The sequence below is a fragment of the Aythya marila genome (genome assembly GCF_965140915.1).
Source record: "Aythya marila genome assembly, chromosome: 2".
NCBI classification, from domain to species: domain Eukaryota; kingdom Metazoa; phylum Chordata; class Aves; order Anseriformes; family Anatidae; genus Aythya; species Aythya marila.
Window position 1 is genome coordinate 48,344,718 of NC_139043.1, and position 20,353 is coordinate 48,365,070.

A 20,353-nucleotide genomic window follows, 5' to 3' on the forward strand; every position below is an offset into this window, starting at 1 on the left:
TAATGAGCATAAGCACCATCATGTTTAGTAATCCTGACTTCAAAATACAGCCTCTGAACTGGCAAGCAATTTATTCTGTTTCAAAAGCAATTTTGCTATTGTGTTAGAAAATTGTGCTTCAGTATTTAAAAACAATAGTATAATGAATAATGTATTTTTCATAACTAGGAAGAGGACAAAAATCGTTATGTCTTTGTTATCTAGTATTTTTCCACACTTAATTGCTTGAAGTGCTGATTTGCTTTGAGTGACAAATCAATTGAGTATAATCCTAGAAACTTTTATTAAAATAGAGGAGCACTGAAAGCAACATGAATAAAGAAGCCAGAGAAAAGACATCAAAACTCTCAGCATGGAGGCTACTAAATCAGGTATGAAGACAGCCATCTTGACAGAAATATGGTTTCCTAAGAAAACAAGGAACATTAATATTAAACAATCACAGAATAGTTTGAGTTAGAAGAGACCTTAAAGGTCATCTAATTCCAAATCCCCCACCATAGTCAGGGACACCTTACATTAGACCAGGTTGCTCAAAGCCTGGTCCAACCCAGCCTTAAACACTTCAAAGGATGGGGCATCCACAAGTTCTGTGGGCAACCTGTTCCAGTGCCTCACCATCCTCTGAGTGAAGAATTCCTTCCTTATATCTAAGTCTACCCTCCTTTAGCTTAAAGCCATTACTCCTTGTCCTATCCCTGACAAAGCAGCTCTCCAGCTTTCTTGTAGGTCCCCTTTAGGTACTGAAAGGCTGCTATCAGGTCTCCCTGCAACCTTCTCTTTTCCAGGCTGAACAACCCCAAGTCCCTCAGGCTGTCTTTATTGGAAAGGTGCTCCAGCACCTTGATCATCTTGATGGCCCTCCTCTGGACTTGTTCTAATAGGTCCATGTCCTTCTTGTGCTGGGGGCCCCAGAGCTGAATGCAGGACTCCAGGTAGGATCTCATGAGAGCAGAGTAGAAGGGGAGAATCACCTCCCTTGACCTGCTGGCCAAGTTTCTTAAGATGCAACCCAGGACATGGTTGGCTTTCTGGGCTGCAAGCACAAATTGCTGGATGATGTCAAGCTGCTCATACCGCAACACCTCCCAGGTCCTTTTCCTAAGGGCTGTTCTCAATCCATTCTCCACCCAGCCTCTATTCGTGCTTGGGATTGCCCTGAACAGGATGCAGGTACCTTGCGCTTGGTTTTGTCTAACTTCATGAAGTTCGCACAGGCCCACCTCTCAAGCCTGTCCAGGTCCCTCTGAATGGCATCCCTTCCCTCCAGCATGTCAGCTGCACACAGCTTGGTGTCATTGGCAAACATGCTGAGAGTGCACTCAATCTCACTGTCCATGTTAACAACAAAGACGTTAGACAATACCAGTCGCAATATCAACCCCCAGGGAACACCACTCATCACTGATCTCCACTTGGACATTGAGCCTTTAACCACAACTATTTGAGTGTGACCATGCAGCCAATTCCTTACCCACAAGGTGGTCCATCCATCAAACTCACTTCTCTCCAATTTAGAAACAATGCAGGATATGCTTGTGCACAAATGCTTTGCATAACCAGGTAGATTACCTCAGTTGTTTATCTACCCATGCTGTAACCCCATCTGAGAAATCCACCACCAGATTGTCAAGCATGATCTGCCCTTAGTGCAACTGTGCTGGCTGGCACCAATCACCTCCTTATTTTCCATGTGCCTTAGCAGAGTTTCCAGGAGGATCTGCTCCAGGATCTTGCTAGGCACAGAGGTGAGACTGACTGCCCTGTACTTCCCCAGGTCTTACTTTTTCCCTTTAGAAATGTGTTTTTTCTTCCCTTCTTCCAGTCACTGGGAACTTCAGACTGCCACAACTTATCAAATATGATAAACAGTGGCTCAGCAACCTCATCTGCCAGATCCCTCAGGACCTGCGGGTACATCTTATCAAGTCCCATGGACTTGTGCACCTTCAGGTTCCTTAGATGATCTCAAACCTTATCTTCTCCTACAGTGGGCAGTTCTTCAGTCCCCCCAGTCCCTGCCTTTGCCTTCTGGGACTTGGGCTATGTGGCTAGAGCTCTTGCTGGTGAAGGCTGACGCAAAAAAAGTCATTGAGAGCCTCAGCCTTCTCTGTATCCCAGGTAACGAGGTCTCCCATTTTCTTACAGAGAAGGCCCACAATTTCCCTAGTCTTCCTTTTATCACTGACATACCTATAGAAGCCTTTCTTGTTGCCCCTGGTGTCCTTGACAAAGTTTAACTCTAACAGGGCTTTAAGCTTCCCTGGCTGCTCAATGTCTCTGCATCCCTCCTAGGCTGTTTCTGCTTTCACCCTCTGTAGGCCTCCTTTTTCTGTCTGATTTTGGCCAGGAGCTCCTTGTTCATGCTGACCTCCTGGTATTGTTGCCTGACTTCCTCTTTGTTGGGATGCATCGCTCCAGAGGTTGGCGGAGGTGATCCTCGAGTATTAACCAGCTTTCTTGGGCCTCTCTTCCCTCCAGGGTTTTGTCCCATGGTACTCAACCAAGCAGATCCCTGAATAGGGCAGTCTGCTCTCCTGAAGCAGAATCAGGGTAGTGAGCATGCTGTTCTCCCTCCTCACAGCCTTTTGGATCCCAAACTGCACCGTTTCATGGTCACTGCAGCCAAGGCTGCCCTTGAGTTTGATATTCTCCAACTGCCCATCTCTATTGGTGAGAACGAGGTCCAGCATAGCTCATTGGGAGCTGCTTGCCAGAGCAGATGTGGATGCAGCGTTATATGTATCCCATAACTGTTAATGGAAACTATTTGGATTCATTTAATTCATTAAATCTAGTCTGGCTACTTATTTAGATGCCTAGTTAATTTTCATTTTCTACAAGCTTACTGTTAGTCTAACAGAGCAACATTCCTCTGATTCAAACATCCAAAAAAGTAGGAAAGTGCAAGGCAATCATTGATGTCTATTTATCTGGTTCAACTCACCTGACAATGAAGCACTGGACATTTGGCTCAATCCCTGCTGCTGCCAGGCACAGGACTCCCTCTGCTTCTGGACACTGGAAGGGGTAGGCAGCACGATCTGTCTCAGCCCTATCCTGCTCTACTTCTAGTAATTCCTCCAAGGTTTAACCTACATGAACACCTCCTCAGTCCAAAAATAAAGCACGAATTTTCAAACTGAGGCAGTGCAATAAGAGAAATAATGAAGAAAGGGGCAGACCCATTTATATTAAGAGCAGGAATTATTTCTTAGGGGAGAAACCAAAAAAGCTACAGCTCTTGTAGTCTGCGTTTTTTATTGACAATCCCACAAAAAAAAAAAATGAAATGTTCCACAGCAGCAAGAAAAGTTGTATTAAATCTATATTCATCCATAAGCATGCAACTTATTTTTATATAACTGTTCCTTTCATTCAAACTCCTAATGTAGCAAATAAATCATTTTACGGAGACAAGTCACATGAGAACAATCAAATTATAAATACCTTTTTTCCCCAAATATTATTCTGCCCTTCAAAAGACTGGAAATTACCTTTTTCCCTGTAATTTCAAACATCTCTATGACTTACAAAGCAGGAAGTTTGGTTGAATTACAGAGCAATCACCTTGTTCCTAGGTTATAAAAGAAGTGGACAACAGATAAGCCTTCTACAGGTAAACGCATAGAATTTGAAGAATTTCCTTTAACCTTTTCCCCCAAAAACACAGAAAAAACAGCTTGCTGCTTTGCTTTTGTTTAGCTGTAGTTGTGCCTGCAATGCAAATGCACACCTAATCAGTATCAATTCCGAAGTCTCTGAACTCTGAAAGTCCTGGCCCAACTATACACACACAGAGAAAACAATTCTGCTACGAATTCATATACGCCATCAGGGACAGGCCTGTTAGAGGCCTCCATATGGAAGACAACACTAACTGAAGTAGTGTGATTATAAATCAGATTACACTTTTGGACAGCTTTTATGGAAGCTAAAGATTTGTAGAACTAAGTCTCTGTACTGAGTTTCAACCGATAACTTTGCTTTTACGTCCTTACATCGCCAAATCTTTAAAAGCCTATTACAACACTCCTATCATAGTGCACATTTGTCAACAGAGCAACAAAATAGAAAAAAAAAAAGGAATTTTACTGTATGTAAGTTTACAACTGAGTTTGTCACTGAAACAAACAACGTTTACTGAAATAGACAAACTATTTCAAGGTACCCTCAGCCTTTCACAAGCAATGCAGAGGGAGATTCTGGAAAAACGTAAGGCACCATTTTTGATCAACCCTATAATAATTTTCTCTTCCCCAGCACTCACCTCTTTGCCAGAGCTATAAATGGAAGAAAAATTCAGAGGATCTGCATAAGAAAGCTGTCGTGAAAAACGCCACCATTCCTTACTCCCCTTTCCTCACCTTACAAAGCACAACACACCTTAATGGAACATCTTTTTCAGTCCGTGACAGGAAGAGCGGATCTCTATTCATACACAGCAGACCTGAGGAAACATCTGCATTCACTAGAACCCTATTTTTAATTAGCAGGGAACATCACTGGTCACAACAACAGGGCCATTTTATCACTGTTACTGGGTATTGTTATTGATACTGCAGCTCAATCAATTGCTTTTTCTCCCCTCAGAGATCCAAACGCCTGCCCAAAGAACACAAATGCCTGTATTTGACATAAAAAAAAAAAAAAAAAAAAAAACAAAAACAAAAACAGGAAGGCATGCAAATATAGGGTAAAAATACAGCTTAAACACAATCAACCTGAAAATATATTTGAAGTTCACTGCACACTGATATACGTGCTCACTGAAAAAACTAGCATCATCTGCAATAGCAGTCTGAACTTCAGTGGTGCAAGTTCAGAAACACTTTTGTGCCTAGAAATAAGTGTTTCAGATCAAGATTCAGATTATTCTAATAATCATGCTCAAGATTACAACTGCTTGTCTATAAAGAATATCTTGGTGTGTAAAGAGTAACTAGACTAAACTTAAAAGGCCGATCTTTTCCGAATACATAATTATAAGTAATATCAAGTCAAAGAACTACAACTTATTATGAAAATCACTTAGAGTTACTATGCTGTCAAAATGTACTTTTGCAGGTAAAGTACAGCAAACCATTTCCTGAGTATGACACAAATACAAGTGTCTTTCTATGTAAAAATACAGTTGATATCGTGAGCAGCTCTGCATGTACGTAATTTGGTTACCCGCATGATTAAAATCAAAGACTGCTCTGAAAAGTAAAAGGCACAGAGACTAAGATAACATATGACAAAATACACCATGTAAAAGCTCTGAAAGCAGTAACATATGGCAAGGCCATTCTTTAGGAGTTATACATCACACCACTTTGACCTTTTTCCCAGACAAAAATATCAGAATCTAAACCTGTACTAAATCTTACAGGTACCAGCCCCAAAAGGTAATGTTAGCCTAAGTCTCAAGTCTTCAGAAAGCAGAGTAACACTCAATCCAGGAATGTATATATGTGAGCAATGAACATAGGACAAACCGAGAAGAAAGTTTTAAAAAATTCACTGCTAAAAACTGTTTGACATAAATTGAGAGAGCCTTGAAAATGCAGACCTAACAAGTATGGTAAAAATATAACATCCCAAATGTGAAGGTGCCAACCAGACAGCCCTGTTGAAAGATCTAGAATTAAGAGAGAGCATCTAAGGGATGCAGACTAAAAATGACTCAGTGACACCATTCCTAACAACAACAGTAAATCTCTGACCAAAAACATAACTAAAGGAAGGCTAATGACAAAGGACAGCACACCCTGCAAAAGAACGGCTGATTTTTCTTTTATATGAAATTTTGCTTTGCAAAAAGAGGCAAACACTTCGAATTTCAAGTGAAATCAGTAAAAATCACTGGGACAATAGTTTTCCTGTAGAACGAACGTACAGGACAGATCTATTTTATAAGAATGTTTTAACAGTACTAGATGATCTTTAAGGGTCCTTTCCAAACCATTCAGTGATTCTCCTAACTACAATCCTGCAGAGATTTCTTTGCACTATTTTTAATCTTTTCTCCCTTATGTTTAAAAACGTGTATTTGATGTAAATGTGCATTGCATTTAATGTATCAGCATAACATATAGCTTTATGTTTTATTCCTCAACATACAAGGAATATAAGTTTTGTCTTTTCATACAGTTTATGATACTTTTAGTATTTATCAGGTGAACCTACATTTGTAATTTGTGGTATCACAGAAAATACCAATACGCCTTGCTTTGAGTTGCTATCTCAAGCAAAAATACTGACCTACAGAAAATCTGGTTAGACTAATCTGAAATTTACTTAAGTCACAGGTTCCATCTGCCTGTCACTGAGGGGAAAAAACAAACAAACAAACAAACAAAACACACACAAGACAGTGGCTCCCATTTAAACAAAGTACCTTAAGATGATGATAGGAGCTTTCTCCATGAGTAAGCTCAAGTATGTCAGCGCACATGCAGACAACTAACAACCAGTACCTTACTCATTCCCACATTACATTCCCACAGTTGTTCAACTTTAAGGAGCTTCTGTGACCATATCTTGAGTAAATGGTTAACAACGCTATTTTGACATGAAAAAAGTCGTAAAACAGTGCTTATGTTCCCCCACTAAACAATTATTGCTTTTGGCAAAGAAACAGATGCTTAAAGAAGTTACTGATACTTTCTAACAGTAGTTTCAACGCAAATACTAAGAAGTAAATTTACTTTGGTCTTGGAACTGCTTTCTCACAGAAGCTATGCTAATTTGAATTTTAATGTATAGATTATAAAGTAAACTTTTAGTTTCAGTCATTTTCAAAATCAGGATGAAATAAGCAGACATGTTCAACTAATACACGAGGTAGAAGAGCATACTGAAAAGCAACCTCTGAAAAATCAGTATCTACCCAAAGACTCTATGAACTTTTATTCCAAACATTCACAAGTATTCAGAAAAAGAGTATCATAACAACTAACAAAAAAAAAATAAAAAATGAAAGTACCACCAAGTATCACTTGCATACACTCATTCAACAGATGAACTCAGATATACATTGATGTTTGGTGTTTTTAATGATCATGGATGTTTTGCAAGGCTTTCCAGACCCAGTTACAGCCAAATAAGTCACGAGCTCTCTGTGAACACCATTCTACAAGAGAACCTACATCTTATTACCTCTGATCTATGCATGGCATCAACAAATAACATTTTGGGTTGTTTGTTCAAGTTTTTAATCTTAATAATTACACCTGAAATAAAGAGACCAGCAAATATTTTTGTCACTGCAATACAAAATACTACCTGAACTACAAAAACCACATTGGAGTTCAGAACTAGAGCATGTCATTCTAATGAAGAGAAACAACTGGGAGGAAACAGCAACTACCAGAGTAGTTCAACAAAGCTCACTTCAGACAGCAGCAAAAATTAAATAAGTCCCAGAATCACTGTACATACATCAAGTATTATCTGTTGGCATTTGCTTGTCTCTATCTTTAGTTAATTCCCCGTGAAACCTAGCCAAACACCTTAGGAAATCTTAAACAAAAGGACTGCAAGATCACTGGGAGTGACTTCCATATAAATGAAAAAATATAATAACAGCAATCCTGTAATATATCATCTTTGTTTCTATGTACTATTCAAATTTGACATTTGTATGTATAAGGGAAGTATGTGGACTCAGTGAACGCAACATGAAATAAGCTACAAACCACCAGTCATTGAGCAACAAGTATCCCACATTTACCCGTGCAAAGGAAACTTCAGCCTGTTATTTTATTCTATTTTAATTCTCACACGATTGTTTTATATGCTAATGGCGTACAAGACTGGCAATTAAACATAGGGCAACTCAGTTTTTAAGAAACTGCTATCAGCGAGGAAATTGACAAGCCAACAGCAGAGGTGTTCCACAGCTTGCTTTACCACAGCCACCTGATATACCTCCATTCATAAGCATAAAGTCATTCGTAAGTACACCGCCATGACCCTTACTACACTTAATTATGTGAGAAGATTCCTTCCAGTGAATGAATATTATTCATGACACAAGCATACCTCTGTGAATACCTAGAGCGCAAATGAATTTATGTAATATTGGACACAGCTGGTAAGACCTGATTTTCTGGTATCAGCTCAGGTGTCCCAACACCTTAACACTATTAGTAGACCAAATAGAGGTATTCACTGACAGTAACAAGTGCAGGACACCTGAACAAACTCAGTAACTTGCTTACAGACCACTGCTGAACTCAGTCCCTTATCTGCTTCAAAATTCTACCAAGCTTCTTGGTTTGCTTACATTACATCACACATGAGCAACAGCCATTACGCATTTACATTTCTTTCTCTGTTTGGCCAATAATTACTCTGGGTCTCCTGATGATACTAAACTAACATATGAGAACAAGTGTGTCAGTCTCACTGCACATTTACAGTGATCGTGGAAATTCTCTGGTCCTCTTTTCCCTTTGTGGCATAAACATTTTTCCAGTAAATAATAGATACTTTGTGCTGAAGAACAAAGTGTTGAAACAAGTGTGCAGAGAGTTTACTCAGCTGGGCATCTGAGCTCCACCACAGCTGCTCTCTCATTCCCCCTCATCAAAGAAAATGAGGAGAAAATATGATGAAAGGGGCACAAGGGTTGCTCAATGGAGGCTGCGGTCAGCCCCTAACACTTCATCGCCACCGCTCCTTCACGGTCCCTCTCTGCCCCTGCTCCACATGGGGTCCCTCCCACGGGATGCCATCCTTCCTGAACTGAACTGAGCCTGCAAGGGCTGCCCACAAGCAGCAGCTTTTCACTGCTCCCACACAGCTCCATACCACAGGGTCCATCCATCCCCCAGGAGCAAACTGCTCCAGCACGGGTCCCCCACGGGTGGGCGGCAGCTCCCCCCAGACCCCCTGCTCCTGCGTGGGCTCCTCTCCACGGGCTGCAGCTCCGGCCTGGGGCCTGCTCCTGCGGGGGCTCTCCATGGGCCGCAGCCTCCTCCAGGCCACATCCACCTGCTCCACCGGGGGCTCCTCCACCCATGGGGGGGCTGCAGCGTGGAGATCTGCTCCATGTGGGACCCATGGGCTGCAGGGGGACAGCCTGCTCCACCAGGGGCCTCTCCCTGCACAGGCTGCAGGGGAACCGCTGCTGCCTGCCTGGAGCACCTTCTGCTGCACTGACCTTGTCTGCAGGGTTGTTTCACATTCCTCTCTCTCCCAGCTGATGTTTTGTAGCATTTGTTTTCTTTTCTTAAATCTGCTTTCACAGAGGCACAAGCAACATGGCTTATTGGCTCAGCTCTGGCCAGCAGTACATCCCTTTGGAGCTGCCTAGAACTGGCCCTTATCTGACATGGGGCAGCTCCTGGATTCTTCACAGAGGCCATCCTGCAGGCCCCCGCTACCAAAACCTTGCCACATAAACCCACTACAAAGTGGCACACCATCACTTTCTCCAAGCTTTCTGTAACTATTAAATTCAAATATATTGCATAATAGTGCGATTATTAGTAACTGGAATACAAACTTTTAATTCAAAATGGATTTCCCTGGTTTCTAACAGTGGAACATAATCAGTTCTCTGTCCAATCTTACACAGCATCATACAGTCTCACATGTATAGCATCACAAAGTTTCTTTAGGTGTCTGGGGAAAACACGTTCCAGCTTTACAGTACGTGATAACAGTCAGTCAAAGTAAGTCCAAACACAATGACAAAACCTTTGTCCTTACAGCAGGAATACCTACAGCGACAGAGGCAGACTTCCACAGACTGGTTAGCTCAAGCAAAAGAAATTGTCCTGCAAAGTAGCTTTGAGGCTGTGAAAGGTTAGCAACTGTTATGTTGCATTATCTGAAGTTGCCAGTAGCAGGGCAACAAATTCAAGTTAAAAACCACTACCATGCTGCAGTTCCGAATCTGTGTATAAGCTTTCAAAAGAGGCGATTTTCAAAATGTGAATTCTTTGCTGAAGAAACAAACAAATCATGGAAAGTCAAAGATTCCTGAGAGCCCAGAAAGCAAGGCTTCTTAAAAGTGTATGGTAAAGATACAAGTTAGAAAAGTAGGATGAACATACATGCATAAAGGCTTAGGATATGTAGTCCAACTATAATTTTAAGTCATGATTTACGAGTTGTACCTGAACTAACGTGCCTTGCTCTATTTCCTCTTTGTCTTTACACAAGTCACCTGCAGTAGAATCTAGACAAGCATTTTTTTATTAATATTTTTTAAAAAACAGGTCCATGACAACACCTTCCGAAGCACACAGCAGGTGCTCTAAAATCCAGGCCATGGTATTATTGAAGGATAATGATCAACCTAACCAACTCACCTTAAAACATATACAAAATTAAGTAACTAAAATGAGTAAGAGTACATGGCCTTTCTCCCTCTGGGCACAAATTTTAACCAAGTGATCAAAATAATCAGAAGTAATAAATGTACCTGTTAGCTTTTAAATGTTTTATGAGCCTACAAGTAGTTGAACAGAACTAATTAAAACCATAAAAAAAATCATTTGTGTGGAGGACTGATAAAATAAATACATATTATTTGTACTTGAAAAGCATACAGATTATAAGAGACTGTAACTCTGAAAGACGTAACAAACTACAAGGAATTCAATCCATAAACTTTGAAGGGAAGTGTTGATGTAATAAGACAGAAGGTAAGAAGCAGATCTATAATGAATCAGTATTTTTTGCTGGATCTTACAGCTTCCCAAATCTGTTCATACATCCAGGTTTAAACAGTTTGTATAAATAACTGCAATTATTGCCTGAAAACATACCTTCCACAAACCTATGTACTCACTTGACTTATGAACTTGGCCCACATCTATATACGTATATTCATATAGCACTTTTCAAGTTACCAAAACTGGCTCCTGGATAACCTACAACAGAATCATCTGATACCTTTGACAGACTAAGGGTTTGGCTATATAACCCTTCCCTTCCTCTTCCAAAGGTGAACACCTACTGAAAGGCTTATAGATCGCACGAAGAGCTTCCCTGCTTCAATTCTCTGAGAAATATGCATGATAATGATAACGTTACCCTACCTTAAAACAGAGGATAAGCCCATTACATATTGTGAGACGTTCAAATACTAGTGAAACAGGGAACACTACTACTGTAGACTGTCCTATAAGTTATTTTCTATGAACATTTGCAAGCTTCTCTATTAACTTATGCTCTGCACAGTCTTACACTACATTTTCTGCTAGGTACTCCATTTGGACAAAAAAAAGCTTTTTTAATTCACCATGGACTATTTGAATTAAAACAGCATCATCAACTATTCTGTGCTTAGGAAGTCCGTTTACTTTCATACATCACAGCTGCTCCCTCCAGTTCTTGTGCCCACAATTAGGGTCTTAAAACAAAAAATAAAAAAAAATAAAAAAACAAAAAAACAGTAAAAACAAGGGAAGGGAAAAGCAACTCAAACAGCTATAACCAGAACTGACATTGTAGGAGTGCTGCCAAAGGGACATATGAAGAAGTATGGGGGTAAAGTGTTTCCTTCCAGACAATGACGGCATTCCTTGAAGTCATGCAGAACAGCAAAGCAAAAAAAAAAAAAAAAAACAAACAAGAAAACCCCACTGACCCCTTGGCTGAAGACTTTGTTAGTAAAGCTTTGAACTGCCTTGCCCAAATTGCTTGACCCCTCTCCCCCCAAAAAAAACAGGGCGCATTTTAAGCACCCCGGGGTCAGTCCTGACACTCAGGCAATCCCCAGCTCCACGCACCGCGGCGCAGCAGCCGCCCCGCATCGCGCTGGGAGCGGCGGCTGCCCGGGCACCGGGGGCCGCGGAGCCCCCCGGGGCCGGGCAGGCGGAGGCCGGAGCCGCCCGGCCGGGAGCAGCGCCCGCCGCGCCGCACCGCACGGCTCAGCCCAGCCCAGCCCCGCTCCCCACCGCCGGGTCGAGGCAGCTCCGCGGGGACGAGGAGAGCGGCGGGGGACGGGCTGGGACCGCCACCACCTCCACCACCCCTCGGGGGCCGCCGCCGTGCCCTGCCCTGCCCTGCCCGGCCCTGCCTGTCCCGTCCCGGCCGCGCCGTGCCCGTACCTGCTGTGCCTCCGCGCGGCCGAGGCGCTGCTGTAATAGGCCGGCCGGCGCGGGGCGCGGCGCGGCACCGGCTGCAGCGGGATCTGGTCCGCCATCTTGGGGCGCCCCGCCGCCGCCGCCACCGCCGCGCCGGGTGCGGCCCGGCCCTGACGTCACGGCGGCAGGAAGGCAGCGGCGGGGAGGGGCCCGCGGCATAAACAAGGGGGCGGGGGACGGGGACGGGGATGGGGACAGGGGGCCGGCCCCTCAAGGAAATAAAATCGCTGGGGATGGGCAGTGGTGGTTTTCTGTCACCGAATAGGGGCGGGTGTGGCGAGGCGGAGGTGTTGGGAGGTGGAAACGGGAGTTGTGTAAAGTCAGGGGGGTAACGTAACAGCCTGTGGGGTGTCGTAAGGGAAAGGTCGATGCACAGGTCACCGGAGGAAAAAAAATATATATAAATAAATATTTGGCAGATTGTGAGTTCACAGACGTAGTGTAAGGTGTCATCGTTTGATATGAGATCGGATGCCAGAGGAGCAAAAGGCCTAACAGCATCACAAGTGCAGACTGCCTGCAAAAGGATAAAGAAAGGGGATAAATCCCTTTCTTAACGTAAATTCAACATTAACAAATAAATAAATAAGGGAAGAAAAAGGAAAATACATTTCTCCAATGGCAAAAGTCTTCAGCTATTTTACAGAATGCCAGGACCTATAGGCATTATTCACTAGACCAAGATCTTTGACAACGAATCTCTTGATCATGCAAATTACTTAAAGGTGGCAGTAAGTTTTCTAGGGTGCAGGGTTTTTTCCTTTTATCGCTTTGAAGATGCCAAATGGCAAAAAGATGTTAACGGTGCTGCTGAAGCCCTTAGTCTCCTGGTTTGAGACCTGAGGTGTGCGGTGTGGTAGCAGCAGCTCTGGCATCCAAGGACAACAGATGGGTGAAGGTTGCACTCCCCGATGCCAAACAATGTTGCTCGGGCTAGCCAGATATTTCAGACTGAAATGTTACCATACTAAAAAATATATTTTTACAGTACAAATACATGTGACCTGAAAAGCTGCATATCAAAATGTTGTGTAAAAAACTAAATGACAAGCTACATACCTCAAAGAACTGAACGGAGTAGGAGATATCTCAGCTGCAGTTTACAAAGGACATTAAAATCTGTGTAAATCATGCTATCTTGTGGGACAGGGCCAGCATATCAGCAACATGGCCCTCAGAAGTCTCTGGTGCTGTGCTTCCTCTCACAAGAATTCAGGTTATTCTGCAGGCAGCCCCACTACCAGTCACGTGGCATGGCTCTGATGTGGAAGCTGCCGTTGAGAGTCACAGAGCCCAGCACATCCTTGTCCCAAGAGATTTCCTACTGGCCTGGGATTATTCAAAAAAGGCAGAGGTGGTTTCTGAGTGTCTTTCTACCTTAGAACACAAGGGAATGGTCAGTATTGAGGCACCTTAGTACGCAGTGGATATTGTACAGCGGATAATATACTGAATGATGCTTCGATCTTATACAGTGAAGATCATAAAGCACTGGTAATGCTTAAGATCACTTGCCAAGTGCAAATATTTCTAAACAATGTTTTGACTTTAATATTTTAATTTAATATTTTGACTGTCAATATTTTGACACACTATATGGTTACTGGAGTCACCAACAGAACTAGAACACTCAAAGTTGTAGCAGGAGAGAAGGAGCAACAGTTGCACAGGATATGGAGGCACAGAGCTCACAGGAATGAATAAAAGAGCGTGTGTCAAGACTTTGTGTGTCAAGATTTTGGTGGGTATTTGAAGGATTACACTCAGAAACATCAAAAAGGGGGCAGAGATTTATCTAGCTCTGTAACTGCAATAAGCATTGTAAAGTTGACAGTAGTACACTGACAAAATTATAGAATTGTAATTTAGGTTGGAAGGGATGTCCAGATACCATCTAGATCAAGCCCCTGTTCAAAGAAGTCGAGTTTGATCTCGGGTTGCTCAAAGCCATGTTCAGTGGTATATTGAACACCTCTAGGACAGCAAAGCATTTCCATAACTTCTTTTGGTTAGCTGCTGTAGTGATAAACAAATTGTGATGATATCACCATTGTGATAAATTGCTGGTAAGTAATTAGAGAAGTTGACAGTTTTTAATAAACCAAAGGACAAAGAATTAAAAAAATTGAACATTTATCATTTTAAATGCACGCAATTTTGCTTATTTCAAATATATGTTTAAAACATGCTGTTGTGGTAGTGAAAACTATCTCAGCTTCTTGATCAAGCTTGATCACTGCTTTTCTGCATCAGTATTTTCATACAGTGCTAAAAGCTCCTCAGATCAGATACTTTGGTTGTGTGGCCTTTATCATCATTTAGTTCTGCCTCTAGATTTTCATGTGATCCTGTTTTATGGTGGTTGTTTTGTTATTTTTTGAGAAAAACATCTTAAAATTTATATAAAAAGTTGTGGTTTTTTTTTTGTTGTTGTTAGTTTGTTTTTTTAATGTGGAATTGAGACTTCAGCATATGATATCTAAGGACTTCACAAGATGTCCATAACAAACCTGCCTGCATTTTGAAAATAGTATCTCTATTTCTATTTAGAAATCCTAAAAGGTCACAGAATAAGCTTACTTCTGATCTGGATTTTTCTAGTCAGGCATCTCAGGCAGGTATTATTTTGCAGAATGAAAAAAAAAATCAGGAGAGAAATTCTTTTGTATGCATCATTAAGTACTGGCTAAATAACATTTATCACTTAAATATCATCATAACACCATTCTGAAATAAACTTTCACCCTTTCCATATTTCTTTTTTTGCATCTTTTTTTATGTATAACAATTGGCAGTAATTCAGAACCTATGATTTATGGATCTTGTGAACTCTCAATTTAACTAGAAATGAGCAGGTATGGAGACTGTTCTTCATTTGTTGCATGGATCTGCTACAGGTGCAAAATCTGTCTGTAACTAGTTCTGCCTGATGTCCCCAGAGGGCATTTTATAATAATTTATACTTTCGCTGCCATTCTACTTCTGCTGTAAATGTTCAAGGTTAAGTGCTCCCTCCCTCCTAATCCTCTGCATGTCTGGGCTAGGGCAGAGGGGAAGATGAAAGACAGTTTGAAGATAATTCATTTTACACTGTCATTCTCAGAGCCAAATGTTAAAATCAGTTACACTAACATAAATCTAAAATCATAAATCTAAAATCATAAATCTAAAATTTAATCATGTGCTACTAAAATCATGAATATAAAGCAAAAGTAATGAGTTTCAGGAAGGTTCATATAGAGTTATAAAAACAATCAAACAAACAAAAATATTATTTTTATACTAGGTATTTTCTCACCCCATCCTGCAAAGAACCTCAATATAGAACTTTTTGTCAGTGATGAACCAGCTCAGAATCTGCCTCCAAATTTTCAGGAAATTGCAGATTAGTCCAAGACATCTAGAGGCATAAAAAATCCCTGGCAAAACCTTAGCACAGCAACACAGAGTGCAGGAAAGAATCCTGTTGTCTTTATAGGAAGAGCCAAAGGCAGTAAGAAAGTTTAAACCAAATAATTTCTTACACAGAGTGAAGCAGGAGAATAAATACAAAAAAGAAGGAGCCAAAACAGTTACAATTATCAGTTTTAATAATTCTGATAGTGCTTCCATATCTTAAAGCCATATTATTAGGATGTAACAAAATTGTAGTCTTGCTATAGGAAAGAAAAATTTAGAGATACTGTTTTCTCTGAGAGGATCCTTGTTTTAAAAGATTACTGCAGACAATGAGGCCACAGGCAATGCCGCTACACAACAAAATCAATAAGTTTAGAATCACCAGCAAGTAAAAATAATCATAGAAAATATTACTGTACTATCAAACCAAACTCAGACACAATAGGTAATGGAAACAAAACACTACTTACTGTATTGCCTACATCACCACAAAACAGAAAATTCTATTTCTCTACATTGTATTTTTAATATTCACAGCATTCAGTGTTTGTCAATTAATTTGTGCTCCCAGCTGTTACATTTCTTTCAGACCTTTCTTCAAGGTCTTCTCTTTGGTAAATGTCAGCTCTCTGCAGCTCTGCAGGATTTACGGACTGCTAAATCTCTTCCTCCTTTTTAGCCCATCCTTACCAAACTGTGGGTCCCACAGCACAGGCTTCACACCAGCTGTGTGCCACCTCACCTGTGTTCTACACAATATTTCTATAAGAATAGAATGCCTGGAAAATCTCGTGACAATTAAAGCAGCAAAATTGTATATATGCTGTATTTTGGATTTTTCCAGAGCTATATCTTCCAGTTAGTAATAAGGCTGACTGAAAAGGTGTTTTCTCCAATTCACTGGGCAAGAGATGAGGCAAAAAAATAATAATAATAAAAAAAAATCCATCAAATCCTAGAGTACTTAAATCAAATTGTTTTGGAAATGTACACTTTGGTGACTTCTGATACAAGTATCAGTCATGTCTTTATTTAAGCTATTAATTGTTATTGTTGATAAACAAAAGAAGAAAACTAAAAATACAATTAATGTAAGTTAAACGTTTCTTCAATATACATCAAAAATCCAATAGCTTTTAATTTCTAGTCAGCTTCTGAGATAATCTTCCTCATCCTCATAATATATCCAAATTTAATGCATTTTTAAAAAATTATTTATTTATTTATTTATTTGTAACTGGACAAAAACAAACAAACAAACAAAAAAAACCACAAACTTTAGACTCAAAACTTTTTAGCTGGATTAGCAGCTTCTGATCTTGTAAAACCAGAGACTAGGCAATAAAATATTTCCATGATCTCTGGTGCAAATCAACAAGAAAACACACCAGCACTTTGAAAGGACACATTTTTTTTTTGAGTGTTCTCCGTGGATTTATTTTAACAAATTCCACACTGTTGATCTTTCAAATAAGTAAATACAGCTGCTTTAACTACTCCTTGAAACTGAAAGAAAACGCACCCATAGATTAATTACAAATCTTGTGTTGTTTCAGAGATTCTGAAAAGGTCATGGAAGGACAAACAAGGCCCAAGCGTAAACTTGAGTTGTGATAGATGGTATCAAACTCAGTGGATGTGATTTGCTTTTGCAGTTTCTGTTACAATAGTACCCAAAAGCTTTAAGTGGGATTAGGGGTCTTTGTTCTGAGAGCTATACATAAGAGGATAAAGAAAAAAAGTTCCTAGATGATATGTGACAAAATACTTAGTGTTTCGTATAGTATCTCTTTCAAAAATCAGAAATTAATTTCAATCTCCTCTTTCTCTGGCATCTTTTTGTGTCTGCCCCAGCCACCAGCTCAGGCTTGTAGCAAAATGGTTTCTCGTTTTCCTCAGGCCTACTTCTGGAACCTCTTTCCCCTCAGTCATTGTAGACAACAACAGGTCTGGCTACTAGTAAAACCTAGACATAATTTATTTGTATACTTATTTTACTCTAAGAAGCAGTTTGAATCTTGCAGATTTTCTTTGTATAGTATGTGTAAGACAGTTATCCACGTAATGGGAATGGCAGCTATGTTCAGATCAATTCAGCATGAGATGAAGAAATCACTTTCACAGCTCATCATTTTCAATTTCTTGTCTCCTCCTGTGTCCTTCCTCTAGCTTCTTCCTCAATATTGCATTGAACTTCAGTCTGTTCCTACTCAGCTCATTATCCTTCTCTTAGAGGTTGTTTTCCATTACTATTCAGAAGATAATTACAGTGGTTTTTGTCCGTTTGTATAATTTGCAAAGATTTTCCCATTCCTTGGGGAATGCCCTGTAAATGTACAAACAAACAAACAAACAAACAGAAAAAGTTTAATTGTTCTTTCTCATTACTAGAAGCAGTCAGCTTTCTTCAACAACACAAAATGAAACCAGAGTTGCCCTCAATAGTACTGGATGAAGAGCATCAGCTGTGGCCTCCAAAGTACCAGGATAAAGACTGATCAGTCTACAAACACAAATTACTTGCAGTTTGCAGTATCCTTTGCTGGTTTTAATTTAACCAAATCTGGAAGAACTGCTAGCCAAAGTCAGCATTTGTGAAAGCAGATAATGTTGTTGTGAAGAGCGTTAAGACTGAAAGGGAATATGTACTTTGTAAAGCAGACAAAATAGGTTATCCACACAAACTGGCAGTGATCACATCTATTGTTAGAAATGTGCATTGGTTAGAAATAAAGCATAGAGCCTGAAATACATTGAGACTGAAGTCACCAGGATCTTTCTTGGACTACAGAGGCATAGAGTCAGAGTCCGTGACGTTAGTAAGAATAATTATATAATCCAAATTCTAGTTACAAGATGCAGCAAGCCAACAGATGAAACAAGATTAAAACAAACAACTAAGGGAAGAGAAATAACTGGGAATTAAAACCAGTTACGTGAATTTATTTTGTATTTTGTATGCACAACTGTAGGGATGATAGGGGTAGCCAGCTTTGGCTTGCCATTTATCAGGCTTTTGCTAGAAAGAAATATTTTTGTAAAAAGTAGAAATCTTAGGGAGTTACTCTGGTCTAATAAGCTTCCTATTAAAAAAAAAATTAAAAAAAATCAAAACAACAATCCTTGTTATTAGCTATATCAATATTGCAAGATAGAATATTTTCTCTTGAATCTGAAGGTGAACATTAGTATGAGATTTATACGCTTATTTCTAGCTTTACAGATAGGTAGAAGAAATGTATCCTTGGGCCCTCTCTGAACAATGAATAACTTGGCCGTGGAGGTATATAAAAGATGGAGTTCAGAATGGGCCTGTGACCTTAGGCTTCAGCTCAACAAAGCATTCAGAAGATGCCTTAACCCCCCTAGAGTCTCTGAAATTTCAGCGAAAACACTATTTTCCCCTGAATGCTATCAGAGGGAATGAACTATGAAAGGAGAGAAAAATAAATGTGATCCCACCTGGTCTAGTGGAAGGTGTCCCTGTCCATGGCAGAGGGTTTGGAACTAGATGAGCTTTAAGGTCGCTTCCAACTAAAATAATCCTATGATTTTATGCTTTTGTGGTTTGAAATTCAGTTTCTCCTCAGTCATCCTGGTCAGCTTCTTGCTTCCTTACAACGTGGAGCCTTTGTTCTGATGTCTTCGCTCCTTTGCTGCAGATGCATCATGAAAGGTTTTTGGCAGAGAACTCCAGCAGAAGCACAGTTGAGGACGGTGAGACAGAGACTGTAGTGTGATCTATCTGTAAGGAGACTTGTGGAGGACTTATGTTAATTCAATTACCTTTGTTCAGAACATATATGTATATAGTTGTGGTTTAACAATGACAGGCAGCTAAGTACCACATGTCTACTCTCTCATTTATATGCGTGTATATATATGTATATAAGTTTGTATGCACACATATGCTGGAACTGGACTTCTGTTTCATCTGTGAAGTTTTGAAAGTTTGCCTGTGCTGCATGCTGTGGTATGTACTCCAGAAAGAAGACATCAACTAAAATGCTGGTAGATCATCAGCAATGTTTCTGGGGCCAGAAAAGTTGCAGTAATTACAATTGCCACAGAATGCTGACATCTTTTTTTTATTAACCTACCTGTTAAGAACAATTCATACTCACTGTTGGTCAAAGTGTGACTAATAGTCAAGATAAACTTAGGGGAAAATCCAAATTCTTGGTGTCAGAGAACAGACTACAAGAGATATCTTATTAGTTCTGAAAAGCTCCTAAGGCACAAGCACTGAGACGGGGAGGCCCTAAGACACAAGGCTGACTCAAGATTGTGGTGATAACGGAGTGAAAATTAGTACATGCCCAGAGGTAGGTTAAATGAACATACACACACTGACAAAGTAGTACCACTGCAACACATTTAGCCTCCTTCATCCTCTGCTTTTCTCAAGTAAATTTTGGGATGAAGCTGGAAGTTGTCTACAGCAATAAAAGTACAGGACTGAAACTGAACTGTAACGAACACAAAGAAAATCTGTGGGCAACCATGTGACAAAACCCACTTTGGCTCAGTCATGCATCTTACCCAGAAGATTGTCTTACAGCTTGTTGCAGGCTTATTTACCATGCTGGAAAATACTGGGCATTTCAAGGCAAAAACTGGTCACTATCCACAACATTTAATATCAGAGGCATGAGGGTTTTCAGAACACTGGTTAACTCTTTTTGGGGGATATCTCCATACAACAGAGAAAAAAAGATTCAACACTTTATTACCATTCTCTGTATTGTGTTTATTGCAAAGTGTATCTGGCCCAAGCAGGCTTCTAAAAGCTAGTTAGTAAAGTGCCATTGTCTCCTGTGCTTCAGAAAATCCATGTTCTTCACAGAGTGAAGAGCTTGAGGTAT

General features: G+C 40.4%; 1 protein-coding gene across 3 annotated transcripts in view; it reads right to left on the minus strand.

Annotated features, from left to right (window-relative positions):
- ATP9B (ATPase phospholipid transporting 9B (putative)) overlaps window positions 1-12,198 on the minus strand; it is a 165,607-nt gene extending 153,409 nt beyond the window's left edge. For 2 of the 3 annotated variants that reach the window (XM_082753070.1, XM_082753069.1), the window contains exon 1: window positions 12,054-12,198. In XM_082753070.1, the coding sequence (XP_082609196.1) occupies window positions 12,054-12,148 (95 nt within the window). In that variant the 5' untranslated portion in view covers window positions 12,149-12,198. The remainder of the gene's footprint in view (window positions 1-12,053) is intronic. The other variant, XM_082753071.1, reaches the window with a different exon arrangement.
- Between the last annotated feature and the right edge of the window lie 8,155 nt (window positions 12,199-20,353).